The sequence below is a fragment of the Hylobates moloch genome, unplaced genomic scaffold, assembly GCF_009828535.3.
Source record: "Hylobates moloch isolate HMO894 unplaced genomic scaffold, HMol_V3 SCAFFOLD_8, whole genome shotgun sequence".
Lineage (NCBI taxonomy): Eukaryota > Metazoa > Chordata > Mammalia > Primates > Hylobatidae > Hylobates > Hylobates moloch.
The window spans coordinates 66,185,628-66,198,667 of NW_026652283.1; the positions used below are offsets into that span (position 1 = coordinate 66,185,628).

The following is a 13,040-nucleotide window of genomic DNA, read 5'->3' on the forward strand; positions in this document are numbered from 1 at the left end:
GTTTCAGTTCCAGAGCAGCCTGGGCAACACAGTGAGACCCAACCTCCCACCTTTTAAGTGTTAAGCACTTAAAAGGTGCTTAGTAAATGTTTGCTGAGTAACTGTCTTGATAAAACTTTAGAAGCTATCCTGTAAAAGATGAACTCTTAAGTGCAGTATCCATGACCAGAAAAAAGGTGATTTGGCAAGAATTTTAGATTCAATAATTTTCTAAATGGAACCAATAACATCAGCTGCTGATTTTTACATATCAACATTCATCTTCATTACCGAAAAATTACGTCCAAGGTGTATGGGGCTATTACTCTAGTGATCTTTTCACTACTATGTAGGTTTGCACTCCTGCTACGTTTAATACCCTGATTTTAATTAAGATCACCCTAACTGCTTTGTCCTCCATAGCAATGTCTGACCTCTCATGCATAACAATTCTGTCTGAAGCATATTTCTGATAAACTTTAATTTTAGGCTATTTTCTACTTGTTTGATTAAACACAAATACCACCACCAACAAACACACTTTTAACCTTTTTATCTAAGACAAAATACAGAATGGATTGTGTCTTATACAAAGGGTGTCATCATCTGTCAACCCCTGGAGGGTAGGGAGACTTTTACATTTACGCTTTACAGCCCCTGGAATCACTGTTTAAGTGGAACAGTTGGTGATCCAACAGAACTTCACCTAGTTTCCCTGATCCAAGGATTATATTAAGAACTTTTCCATGAAGAAAGAAATTACTGAGTAAACTCTGGTATTCAGATACTGTGATGCAACTGACATTTTGAAAACAAAGGGAATGGGCCGGGCGCGGTGGCTCAAGCCTGTAATCCTAGCACTTTGGGAGGCCGAGGTGGGCGGATCACGAGGTCAGGAGTTCGAGACCATCCTGGCCAACATAGTGAAACCCTGTCTCTACTAAAAATACAAAAAAGTTAGCAGGGCGTGGTGGCGGGCGCCTGTAGTCCCAGCTACTCGGGAGGCTGAGGCAGGAGAATGGCGTGAACTCGGGAGGCGGAGCTTGCAGCCAGCCGAGATGGTGCCACTGCACTCCAGCCTGGGAGACAGAGCCAGACTCTGTCTCAAAAAAAAAAAAAAAAGAGAAAGAAAAAAAAAAAGAAAACAAAGGGAATGAAAAAAATCTATGTGGTTTCTTAGCAGCTGGCCCTCTTTATAACTATTATTTAACTAAATTCGGAGACAGCAACAAGTACTTTGCTTTGAACAACACCACAGGAAAGTCCTGTGGCAGATACCACTTCAGATGTCCATAAAACAACTCATCCAATTCCCATAAATCGAGCCCGAGGTTTACCTTAAGCTTGAGTCACAATATTTGGTAAGAAAAAGGAGCTTTTCTTTTCCTTTAGGCAAATTATGCTTTTTAATGCTCTATGTCTTCTCAAATTATGGTGGCTACGTCTGGAATTATGATGGATTTGACCAAATTCTTTTAAGCCAGGCCATCTCACTGGTATTCCAAGCTCTTTGCATTCTAACCTAGAAGTAACAATTTTTTTTATTGGCGTTTTGCAGACCACGGAAATGAGACTCTTTTATTACGGAGACTTAAAACTGAATGAGAGCATGGGAAAGGGAACTTAGAAGTACAACAAAACCCTGGCTTAACAGGAAACAAACCAACAAAGGCCCTACAAATGAAAAACCTGCAACCTTCCGCCACCTCCCAAAGGTGGAGAACGCCAGAACCCTAGTTCCTGAGTCAGAATCCGGCAGGGCCCAGACGACCCAGAGTCACCGTGAGGAGGGCAGGGGGCGCCGCGAGGGCTCACCGCAGCCGCCCGCCAGGCCCGCTCCCCTGGACCGCCCCCCGGGAAGGAGCAAGGTAGAGCACTCTCCCCTCCTCCTCTGCACTCGAGGATCCAGGAAGGAGAAGAAAGAGGCTCTGCGTCTTCCTGGCCAGTCGCGGGGGCCCGCGTTCCCCATGGGCTGGGTCCCCTCGGCCCCAGAGAGCGCAGGCCGCGCCCCCTCCCTACCTCGGCTCTCAGCCGCGCGCCTGGCCTGCGACCGCCGCGAGGGGCGTGTGCCGGCCCCGGGAGCCCCACTCCCCGGCCCCAGCCCTGGTCCTGGCATCACTTACAGAGCCCAAGCGCCGCCGCCAGCACCGACCACAGCCAGCGCCGGCTGTCTGGGGCTGCAATCACCGCCCCGGCTCCGGCGGGCGCTGCCATCGTCCAGCCGCTGCAGTCGCCGCCGCGGCGCCCCTGAGCCTGGGTCCCTGCTGAGGTTGGCTCGGCTTGGGGAAGAGGCTTCTGATCTCTCCGCCACCCACGCCGGGTGGCACCTCCACGCCGTACTCCCCACTCCGGCCCCAACCGCGGCTCTCCACCTCTGCACCCAAGCCTCAGCCCCGCTCCGGCCCTCGCTGTCCGTTCATTGGCCTGCCCGCACGCTTTTAAGGACGCGATTGGAGAGAAAGGCTGTCAATCACCCGTCCGCCGGGAAGGCCCCGCCTCCTCGGTCCCACCCAGGCGCCTTGGCCCCGCGCAGAGGCCGGGTCTGCAGCGGTCCCAGGCCGAGCCCAGCCTTCCGCCTGCCTGCGTGGCTGTCCGCCTGCGGGCCCCGCCAGCCAGCGTCTCCTCTGCCTTTTTGAGGGTCCAGTCCCATGGTCCCCTTCATTGTCTCTCCTCGCCACGGGTCTTTGCTGGGTACTAACCTCGCCTCCGTTTCAGCTCTTCTTCTTCTCTGCCGGCCTCACCTAACGAAAAAGAAGCAATTCATTTACCTTAAAAAGAAAGAAAAGAAAGAAAAATAGTGAGGCGTTCAATTGATGGGGGAGAGACTTCTGATTCAGTCGTCCAGGTGGAACACGTTCCCCGTGCCCTGTCCCCAAGGCCTGTCCTTTGCGTGGACTAGATAATGTATGTGTTGCAATTTGCGAAATCTACTAGCTTAAAAAGAAGTCTCCATCTTACCCTAACCTCCTCTTAGGAACCTCCCTCCTGGCGTCAGAAGGATGGGAATCTGGAACTCTTTCCTACTACCTGGAAAACAAATGAAAATGCTTTTTGATTGTTTTGCTTTTGCATGTCAGTGTTCCTGTCTGTGTCCGTGAAAAATAGAACGCAGAAGTTCCCAACACTGATTCTGAAGTGCCCTGCAGAAGTTCCCGACACTGATTGCTGGCCCTGCTCAACTTGGTTGCCTTGGCCCAGAACAGTCTGCCACCTACGGGTTTGTCCAATCAATAGGGGAAGTATTTGGAAGGATCCTTACGAAAATGGCTTACAAAAGGGAAAAATGGAGGGACAGGGGCACAAGAAAGATGAGTGTGAAGGAGGAAAAGGGAAGATTCAGGTGGGAGGCTGATACGGTGAGGAAGGGAAGCAAGCTTCAGATAATTAGGACAAGAGCGGGGGAAGAGTATGGTGAGAACCCAAAATGCAACCTCTCACTTTAAGGTTTTGTCTAAGGTCAGTCTTAATGCCATTCCCGATATCTGTGCTGTTTTAGCTAACACTGTGGTACAGCAAAATCATAAGAACATTAGTGAGAAAAAAACTTAAAAAAAATACCAGAACCACTTTGCCCTATTTCTGTCAGCAGATCCTTTTGAAGTAGTATCTCAAATGCCATAGGTTGGAAAAGATAACAATGCATTAATTGAACCATGGATGTAGAACACCTGGGCTTTACTCTCAAGAAGCACATCGTCTACTAGTGTACACAAACAAGTACTCAATTACATTTGTAAAAATGAGGGCCGGGTGGGGTGGCTCACACTTGTAATCCCAGCACTTCGGGAGGCCGAGGCAGGCAGATCACGAGATCAGGAGTTCGAGACCAGCCTGGCCAACGTGGTGAAACCCCCGTCTCTACTAGAGAAAAGATACAAAAAAATTAGCTGGGCATGGTGGCGCGTGACTGTACCCAGCTACTCGGGTGGCTGAGGCAGGAGAATCTCTTGAACTGAGAGAAGAGAGACAGATCCTCTCATAATGTTTTATACTCAGAAAAGGAAAGAGAAGCGAAACTAAAGGCAGGTAGCCCGGCGCCTAAGAACCAGACCCGAAACCAGGCCTGGGCCTGCCTGACCTAAGCCTGGTAGTTAAAGATAGACCCCTGACCTAACCGGTTATGTTATCTATGGATTCCAGACATTATATGGAAAGGCATTGTAAAAACCCCTGTCCTGTTCTGTTTCGTTCTGATTACCGGTGCATGCAGCCCCCGGTCACGTACCCTCTGCTTGCTCAATTGATCACGACCCTCTCACGCGGACCCCCTTAGAGATGTGAGCCCTTAAGAGGGACAGGAATTGCTTACTCGGGGAGCTAGTCTCTTGAGACAGGAGGCTTGCCGATGCTCCCGGCCGGCCGAATAAACCCCTTCCTTCTTTATAACTCCGTGTCTGAGTAGTTTTGTCTGCGGCTCATCCGGCTACAGAACCTGGGAGGCAGAGGTTGCAGTGAGACGAGATAACGCGCCATTGCACTCCAGCCTGGGCGACAGGGCGAGACTCCGTCTCAAAAAAAGGAAGAGTGAATAAAGAAGAAACCCAAAGCCAGCAGGGACAGTGACTCTCAGCAGTGTTTAAAGCTTCTCTGCTGATTGTGATGTACCTCAGCCACATATACCTCACTCCCAAAATCCACTGGCCCAAGAAGCATCTAGAAAGATTCACCAAGGATAAAACATTTAAGGTGAACTTTAAAAGATGAATAATTCACCAGAGAGAAAACAGGAAAAGCAAACTCAGAGAACTGAGAAAACAGGAAAAGCACATTCAGAGAAATGAAATCACCTAACAAGTGTGAGAAATATTAGGTGAATCCTTTGTGGTTTGCAACTTGAGGGGAGTGAGGGAAAGAGGGGAAGAGAGAATGCCAGGAAAGGGGGTTGCGGTCGTATTTTGAAGAGCCTTGAGTTGTGTTTTTTCTGGAGGCAGTGGAGAGTGGTGAAAGGGGTGTAAGAAGTTCAGATCTGTGTTTTAAAAAGGTAACCACTGCAGCAGGGCAAGAATGAAGAGAGCAGGAAATAAGGTATTGATAGTGGGGATGAGAAGACAGGATTTGAGAGACATTTCACGAAAAGAATTACAGGCCTGGGTATAAGTTGGATGAGAAGTATAATCAAGAGAAAAAGAGTCCCAATTTCTAGCCTGTCCATCTTTGTCTTCAAGATCTGTTGCCAGAAGAAAATTGGAATGTGGGTGGTGTCCCAGGAACTCTGAGAATTTGACTCCTCGCAGATAACAATCAGATAGATTCAAAAAGGAATCCCAGGCCACCTTGACAAAGATTTGCCTGAAGCCAAATCAGTTTCACAAAGAATGTCTTAATCCAGAAGCATTGTTGCTAGAAAATTTTGAAAATTGGAAAATTAGAGTTCTAGTGTCTCCTTCCCCTGGGCACAGAGACACCAAACTGGGGGAATGAGGGTAAAAGGGTCCTTAGGGAGGTGTTAATTCTTACAGGAGAAGGCTGTGTTGCCAGATTTCTAAATTCACTGTAGCTAGGATAAAATTTTCCTCAAGATACGCTGTCTTCCTGGGCCCTGCAACCATCTGTGTACTATATCTGCTTCACGAGGACCTAATTCTAGGGAAGCGTGTGCCTGGACAGATAGCGCAGGCATTCCTCCTACCAAATAGGGATATTTCCCACTGTCAATGAAGCAATCAATATTCTGAGTTTTGTTATTGTCAGTCTTTCTGCATCATTGTTAAGACAGTCAAATGAGATATTCAAGTATTTGGCCTGCCAAGTAAAAGACAAGTTCCTTTTTAATGATTAGATAGAAGTAGAAGTTGGGGGGAAAAAACTTAAAATGATAATAGCTATAGTAAATTCAAAAGGGAAAAGAGAGAGAGCAGGCAGACTTCTTGAGACTGAGGCTTTCAGATATCTGAAGTGGTTACATTATTTTCTCTAACCAGTTATATTCTATAGCTTCCTCATTTTAAGGAGAAAAGCAGTATAAACTTCTTAGGTGTCCAGGGCATATTTTTTTCCAGTTAGATTTTGATGAATACACTATCCTGGCAATCTAGAACTTATTAACATTGTACAAGGTATTCTTATCCTCCCTCCTTTCCTGGAGCCCTAAGAAGAACTGAAGACTCAAGTTTAGGGCAGTTTTAAATGAAACAAAGAAGGGTGAAGACAGTGCTAGATTTTCTAGAATTTTCTGTTGTCAAACCATAGGAAGAAAGTTGACAGTTTGGAGTCGGTCACATAGTACTTGTTGTTAAATGTTTGTTGAAGAATGAATGAACAGGCCGGGCGCGGTGGCTCACGCCTGTAATCCCAGTACTTTGGGAGGCCGAGGCGGGCGGATCACGAGGTCAGGAGTTCAAGAACAGCCTGGCCAACATGGCAAAACCCCCGTCTCTACTAAAAATACATTTGGTGCCAGCCATTTGTAATCCAGCTACTCGGGAGGCTGAGGTGGGAAAATTGCTTGAACCCGGGAGGTGGAGGTTGCAGTGAGCTGAGATTGCGCCACTGCACTCCAACCTGGCTGACAGAGCAAGACTTCCGTCTTGGAAAAAAATAAAAAAGAATGAGCAATGAATGAATGAATAAACCGATGAATGCATGACATATGAAATAAAATTAATGAATAGGTCTATTTAGGATAGTCACTCTGTCTACTTGTTTCCTATCTGGTTGGTTATTTGCTAGAATGACAATTCACAATTAATGTTTGTTTTAAGTTCGGCTCCATTTTAGGACTAACAAGGCACATGCCTTGCCTGCCACGACCCATAGTCATGGGATGTTTATAATTAAGGAAACAGCCTGAAGATAACTAGGACTGACTCCTACAACAGCAAGAAGTCCAAATATCCTAATATCCACAACAATATATGCCTTTAAGATAATCATAGTTATGCTTTTATGTATTCACACACTAAAATGTCAATAATTGTCTTCTTTAAATCAATAGAGTAACAAAATTTGTCATGTTGTCTGCTCACCCATATGTAGGCACAGCTTAGTCTAACTTTTAAATAGGTAAGATCACTATATAAGAAAAACTGAAGGACAGGGTGTTTCTCCTCCTACTTTCTGAGAACGTCCTGCTCTGTAACAGAGTGGTTTCCAATAAACTTGCTTCTTTCACTACACTCTGCAACTTACCCTGAATTCTTTCCTGCACGAGATCCAAGAACCCTCTCTCCGGGTCTGGGTGAAGACCCCTTTTTCTGGTAACAAAAGTACTAAAATGCAGTGAGCCATGATCATGCCACTGCACTCCAGCATGGGCGACAGAGTGAGACCCTGTATCAAACAAACAAACAAACAAACAAACAAACACACCTAAAATTTGTATTGTTAAGGAATTTGGGACAAATTGTAATCATTCAGAATCATTCACTGAGCACTAGCTTTCTTACGGTAAGCCTCAATGCTAAGTATTTAAGAATTTAGGGCCAGGCGCGGTGGTAATCCCAGCACTTTGGGAGGCCAAGGCGGGTGGATCACGAGGTCAGGAGATCGAGACCATCCTGGCTAACACGGTGAAACCCCGCCTCTATTAAAATACAAAAAACTTAGCCGGGCGTGGAGGCCGGCGCCTATAGTCCCAGCTACTCGGGTGGCTGAGGCAGGAGAATGGCATGAACCCAGGAGGCGGAGCTTGCAGTGAGCCGAGATCGTGCCACTGCACTCCAGCCTGGGCAACAGAGCTAGACTCCGTCTCAATAAAGAAAGAGAGAAAGGAAGGAAAGAAAGAAAGAAAGAGAAAGAAGGAAGGAAGGAAAGAAAGAAAGAAAGAGAAAGAAAGAAAGAAAGAAAGAAAGAAAGAAAGAAAGAAAGAAAGAAAGAAAGAAAGAAAGAAAGAATGAATTTAGGCCGGGCACAGTGGCTTACGCCTGTACTCCTAGCACTTTGGGAGGCCGAGGAGGGTGGATCAACTGAGGTCAGGAGTTCGAAACCAGCCTGGCCAACATGGTGAAACCCGCCTCTACTAAAAACATAAAAATTAGCTGGGCGTGGTGGCCTGCGCCTGTAATCCCAGCTACTCGGGAGGCGGAGAATCGCTTGAACCTGGAGGGCGGAGGGGGCGGAGGTTGCAGTGAGCCGAGATCACACTACTTCACTCCAGCCTGGCGAAAGGGCGAAGCGAGACAACGTCTAAAAAAAAAAAAAAGAAAGAAAGAAAAAAAAAAGAAAGGAAAAAGAATTTAAAATATAGTCAAGAAGCCATGTCTACTATATCTAATTAAAGACACTGGGACAATCGAATAGCAATCACACATTGATTGCCAATTCTACAGTAGAATTCCGTGTTGGTGTAGGTGTCCTGCACTCTAAGAAGATACAGTTGGAGGAGATAAGACTGAAACCCAGTTATTTACCACATATAATTGGCTTTGATATGTTAAAGGATCTTTTTCTGGGAAGGTTAGAGTTTGGGATTTGTCCAAAAGCAAACAGGTTTTCCAGCTGAAGAGAACACTTCGAGTAAAAACAGAGATGGGAATTCACAAGGCTAGATACGTAGGGCTTTGAATATTACAATAAAAAAATATCGGCAAGAAACCGAGATTTTAACATTATAGAAAAGTGCGAAAGAGAACGAATGAAACATCCAGAACTCAGTAACGGAGGGAGTCTGGAATCTGCCACAGTGACATTGTCCCACACTAATAGCCATTTATTAGCCATGAATAGAAATAAAATTATAGTTTTCGAAATAAGAGGTCGATATTATACTGATAGTGACAATTTTGCTTTCTTCTGTGTTACTGATTTTCAAAGAGCAAAACAGAAAAGAAAGAAAATTGAAAACGCGGTATCTATAGAAAGCAAACACAACCGAAAGATCGAATCCTAACATGCAAACAACCACATGAGGGCGCGGGACTAAATAGCTATGCGTTCCTTTGGGATGACGGCAAGGTGGAACTCGCGTCGGCTCGTTGGTCTAGGGGTATGATTCTCGCTTAGGGTGCGAGAGGTCCCGGGTTCAAATCCCGGACGAGCCCTGTTTTGGAGTAAAAATCTTTGCATATTTGGGGGCACAGATGACTAAACGTAGTAAATACAGGTTGGTCAGAATATAACACAAAATTGAGATTTTTGGAAACTTAGAGCACACTCTACATTGAAATACCATTAAAAGGCCTCATTTTGAAAATGTAAAAAGTTTGCTAGTAATGTAGTATTGTACTATGAAAACATTGTTCCTAGCTGTCTATTCCTGGGTGCAGCGCGTGTACAGGGCCATCGGGAGCTCCGTTCTTGATTGCCTATGGCGTAGTTTAAACTCATCCACGACAGTGCCCCTCATTTGGGGTGGGGATATCTCCTGAGCGCCCCTTTCCTCGGAAATGCTCATTCCCGAACCCGGGACCTGCTAATCCATGACGCCCCCTGCTCGTTTGGAGGAGTTAAAGGCGTGCACAGGATTCCGCACTAGGCGTCCGTTTTTCAAGAGTGTGTGTTTTACATGGTACAAAGCAATTTGAATGCGTTGCCCTTGGGCGTACAGTAGCCATATGTTGTATTAATTGAGCTCACATGGCCCCTCGCTTCAAAAAACAAAGGGGATCAACATTTGAGCTCATGGGACCAGTATGCTTTCATTTAAGTTTCTGAATGGAATATGTGGGGAATGAGGGGGGAAAATATCTGTTTTTAATTTTGGGTGTAGGTGGGGGTAAAAGCCTGGGCTCGTCCGGGATTTGAACCCGGGACCTCTCGCACCCGAAGCGAGAATCATACCCCTAGACCAACGAGCCGCTCTCGGCAACGGTGCTCCTAGCGCTTCCCTTCAGCCTTATTCCGCCTCTCACCTCGTGTTCCGAACAACCACGACCTGCGACCCTTCTACTGCGTGTCCTCTGATTCCCTAAGCCTCGGGTCCGGAGCGCTTACCGCCCCACCGCGTGGAGGAGCAGGAAGGGACGGGCTTTTGCCTGGTCCGGCCGTTCCAACCCCCCATCGCCGGCGGGGCCTCCGCGTTCGCACGCGCTCCCGGAAGCCGCCTTCCGGAGTCCGGGCTCGCCCCGGCGGTTCCAGTCGCAGTGTTGGCGGGCGCCCGGGAGCCCGGGCTGAGGAAAGTGCGGGGCGGGGCAGGGCGCCTCAGGACGCAGCCCGGTGCCAGGTCCCGGCGGCGCCCCGCCCGTCAGTGCACGCAGAGCTGGGCCTGCTCCGGGAGTGGGTCGGTGAATGAAGACGGGGAGTCCGGGCGAGGGAAGGGAATACCCGAATCCTGGCTAAGAAAGGGGTGGTGGGAGACGAAATCCCATAGGGGTGAATATTAAGTTAACTCCCCGAACCTTCATTTGGGGATAATGCACTTTTTAAGCCCTTTGCTTGTATTGAACTCACCTGATATTCGTAATAATCCCCTAGGTGCCATTGTATCTCCATTTGCAGATGAGGAAACTGAGGCTCAGAGATGTTAAATCGCTCACATAAATCCACAGGCCTAGGAGCTGGCGGTGGCGCTGGTCTAGGAACTCCCGAGTTCCTGGAGGGTGGGAGAACTGGGGGCTGGGGCGTGTGAAAGGGACTGGAGAGTGGGGGAGAAGATTGGTACCTCGGTAGCTTGGAGGAGAGAGGGCAGTGGCAGTGGGCCGGGTCTTCTCCCTCCCATCCAGCAGAAAATGTGAGCCTGCCCTACGGCCCTTCTGCCCAGAGGAGCGGAAGTCCGAGTGCGGGGTCTCCCGCGGGTGTGGTTTCCCGGCCTGGGGTCTAGCTCGTCTTGCCTGCTTTCCGGACTGCTCTCACCGCTTCCCCCCGCTTCACGACCCCAGCCCGCCACCCTGCACTCCGGCTCTTTGCAGTCTGTGGCCAAGTTGCAGAGGTCCCTTATTTCTAAAACACTCTTGCATTCTTAGGCTACTTTCAGTTCAGCGTAAAAGGAATCCATTGCTTTGTAGCCTGGTCAGACGTTCTTCCAGGTCCTGGTGGTGCTTTTGCCCTCTCACCTGCTAACCGAGAGCTTCCCACGTGCATCCGCTTCTCTGCTCTTTACTCTCTCTCTCCCTCTCTTCCTTTTAATGTCAGTGAGCTTTTGGGACGACACTTAGCGATAGGAGGTCAGGACCAGGGTTCATGCCGGTGGGGAGTGTAACAGGGGAAATGCAGTGAAGACACCTCAGAACAAACAGCTAGCACTGAAAAACCTTTCTTTAGCCCATTCTGGCGATGTAGAGAGCCCTGTCGCTGGCTGGTGCAGGGGCCAGGTCTAAGGTGGGCAGCCCTGTCTACGCCTTCTATTTGTTTGGAAGTGCGTAAAACTATTGACACCCTCTCCTTGTCTGAGACCACTTTCTTCCTCCTACTTACCTAAGGTGTGAGAACTGGATATTGTTTTATTTCTTTTCTTTTCTTTTCTTTTTTTATTTTGAGACGAAGTTTCGCTCTTGTTGCCCAGGCTGGAGTGCAATGGCGCGATCTCGGCTCACCGCAACCTCTGCCTCCCAGGTTGAAGTGATTCTTCTGCTCAGCCTCCCCAGTAGCTGGGATTACAGGCATGCGCCACCACGCCTGGCTAATTTTGTATTTTTAGTAGAGACGGGGTTTCTCCATATTGGTCAGGCTGGTCTCGAACTCCCGATCTCGGTGATCCGCCTTTCTCGGCCTCCCAGAGTGTTGGGTTGAGCCACCGCGCCCGGCTGGATATTGCTTTTAACACACTGTTTGGTAGTTTGAGGATGGGTCAAGGTGGGGAAGGTTGGGGAGAGAGTTTTCATTAGGGCAAGTCCTGAGCAGCTAAGTGTCACCCTCCTTCCCTTTGAGAGTATGCGTGCCTTCGCTGGGGCTCTCTCTGCCCTGCCTGAGCTGTATCCCACTCCTGGGAGCTTTGACTCATTCCGGCCACTCACCATGTTCATGGAACATGACAGAGGTGGACACTTCTCTTTGCTGAGTATACACTCTCAAGGGTTTTTTGTTTGTTTTTGTTCGTTGTTGTTTTAATTTCCCAAGCCTGGGGAGAGGGATAAAAAATAAAAATAAGTTCCCAAGTCTGCTTTTCCATTCCTTTAGTAGTTTGTAATGCCTTCATAGTATCCCATCAAGACAATGGCACATCCTTTTCTTAATTATTCTTCTACTGTATAAGTAAGTGGTGTCAAACATTTCGTTGAAATTTTGTGTATATACTTTTTTTTTTTTTTTTGAGACAGGGTCTCACTCTGTCACCCAGGCTGGAGTGCAGTGGTGCCATCATGGCTCACTGCAGCCTCGACCTCCTGGGCTCAAGTGATCCTCCTACCTCACCCTCCCAGGTAGCTGGGACAGGCATGTGCCACCTATACCCAGCTAGTTCACCCACACCTGGCTAATATTTTTGTATTTTTTTGTAGAGAAGGAGTTTCACTATGTTGCCCAGGCTGGTCTCCCAACTCCTGGGCTCAAGTGATCTGTCCACCTTGGCCTCGAAAGTGCTGGGATTACAGGTGTGAGCCATTGCACCCTGACCCTTTCCATGTACTTTGGATTATTTCCTTAGGACACCCTCCCAGAGTTGGCCTGGTCACAGAGGTAAACACTGATTCTTGGCCACTTTTATAACTCTTGATGCAATTCTGTGCTAAGGAGCTTGGCTTGGCTGGTTAACAAGTAAGATGGAAACGTGGAAGAAGAGGACCAGTGGCTCTTAGATAACTTTAAAGCCCATGACTTGATCTTCTAATTTCATTTAAGGGTTTTGATGGCATCAAAGCTTTTGAGAATGGTGATAATGTTAAAAGTATTATTGACGACAACAATTTTGACTTGCGGTCAGATGCATAAAAGGGAGTAAAAGAAATTAGAAAACTAGTAAATCCATTAGGAGATGATTAGAATAACTCTGGGATGACATTATTGAAACTGTGAATGGGCATTTAAATCACTTGTAATGGGGATTCAGTGACTATTTAATAACTAAGATTTGCTGGCCACTGAATTCTTACCCAATTTAGGCTTAAGTGGTGCAGACTTGGCTCTGTCTAGCAAGATCAGTCCTTAGGAATAAGAATACAATTAATTACATGGGTTCACCACTCCAAGGAACCTTCTCGCTAACTTGGCACACAAGACTGGCATCATGCTCATATGCTGAGCCTTGTTTG

General features: G+C 47.5%; 1 protein-coding gene and 2 non-coding genes across 4 annotated transcripts in view; 1 reads left to right on the forward strand and 2 right to left on the reverse strand.

Moving 5' to 3' along the window:
• Positions 1 to 2,366, reverse strand: part of MPZL1 (myelin protein zero like 1) — a 70,145-nt gene extending 67,779 nt beyond the window's left edge. For both annotated transcript variants that reach the window (XM_032161091.2, XM_032161090.2), the window contains exon 1: positions 2,103 to 2,366. In XM_032161091.2, coding sequence (XP_032016982.1) covers positions 2,103 to 2,193 — 91 coding nt within the window. In that variant the 5' untranslated portion in view covers positions 2,194 to 2,366. The remainder of the gene's footprint in view (positions 1 to 2,102) is intronic.
• Positions 2,367 to 8,885: 6,519 nt separating this feature from the next.
• TRNAP-AGG (transfer RNA proline (anticodon AGG)) lies at positions 8,886 to 8,957 on the forward strand. The gene has a single exon. It is a non-coding gene; the product is annotated as a tRNA-Pro (tRNA).
• A 684-nt stretch (positions 8,958 to 9,641) lies between these two features.
• TRNAP-CGG (transfer RNA proline (anticodon CGG)) lies at positions 9,642 to 9,713 on the reverse strand. The gene has a single exon. It is a non-coding gene; the product is annotated as a tRNA-Pro (tRNA).
• Between the last annotated feature and the right edge of the window lie 3,327 nt (positions 9,714 to 13,040).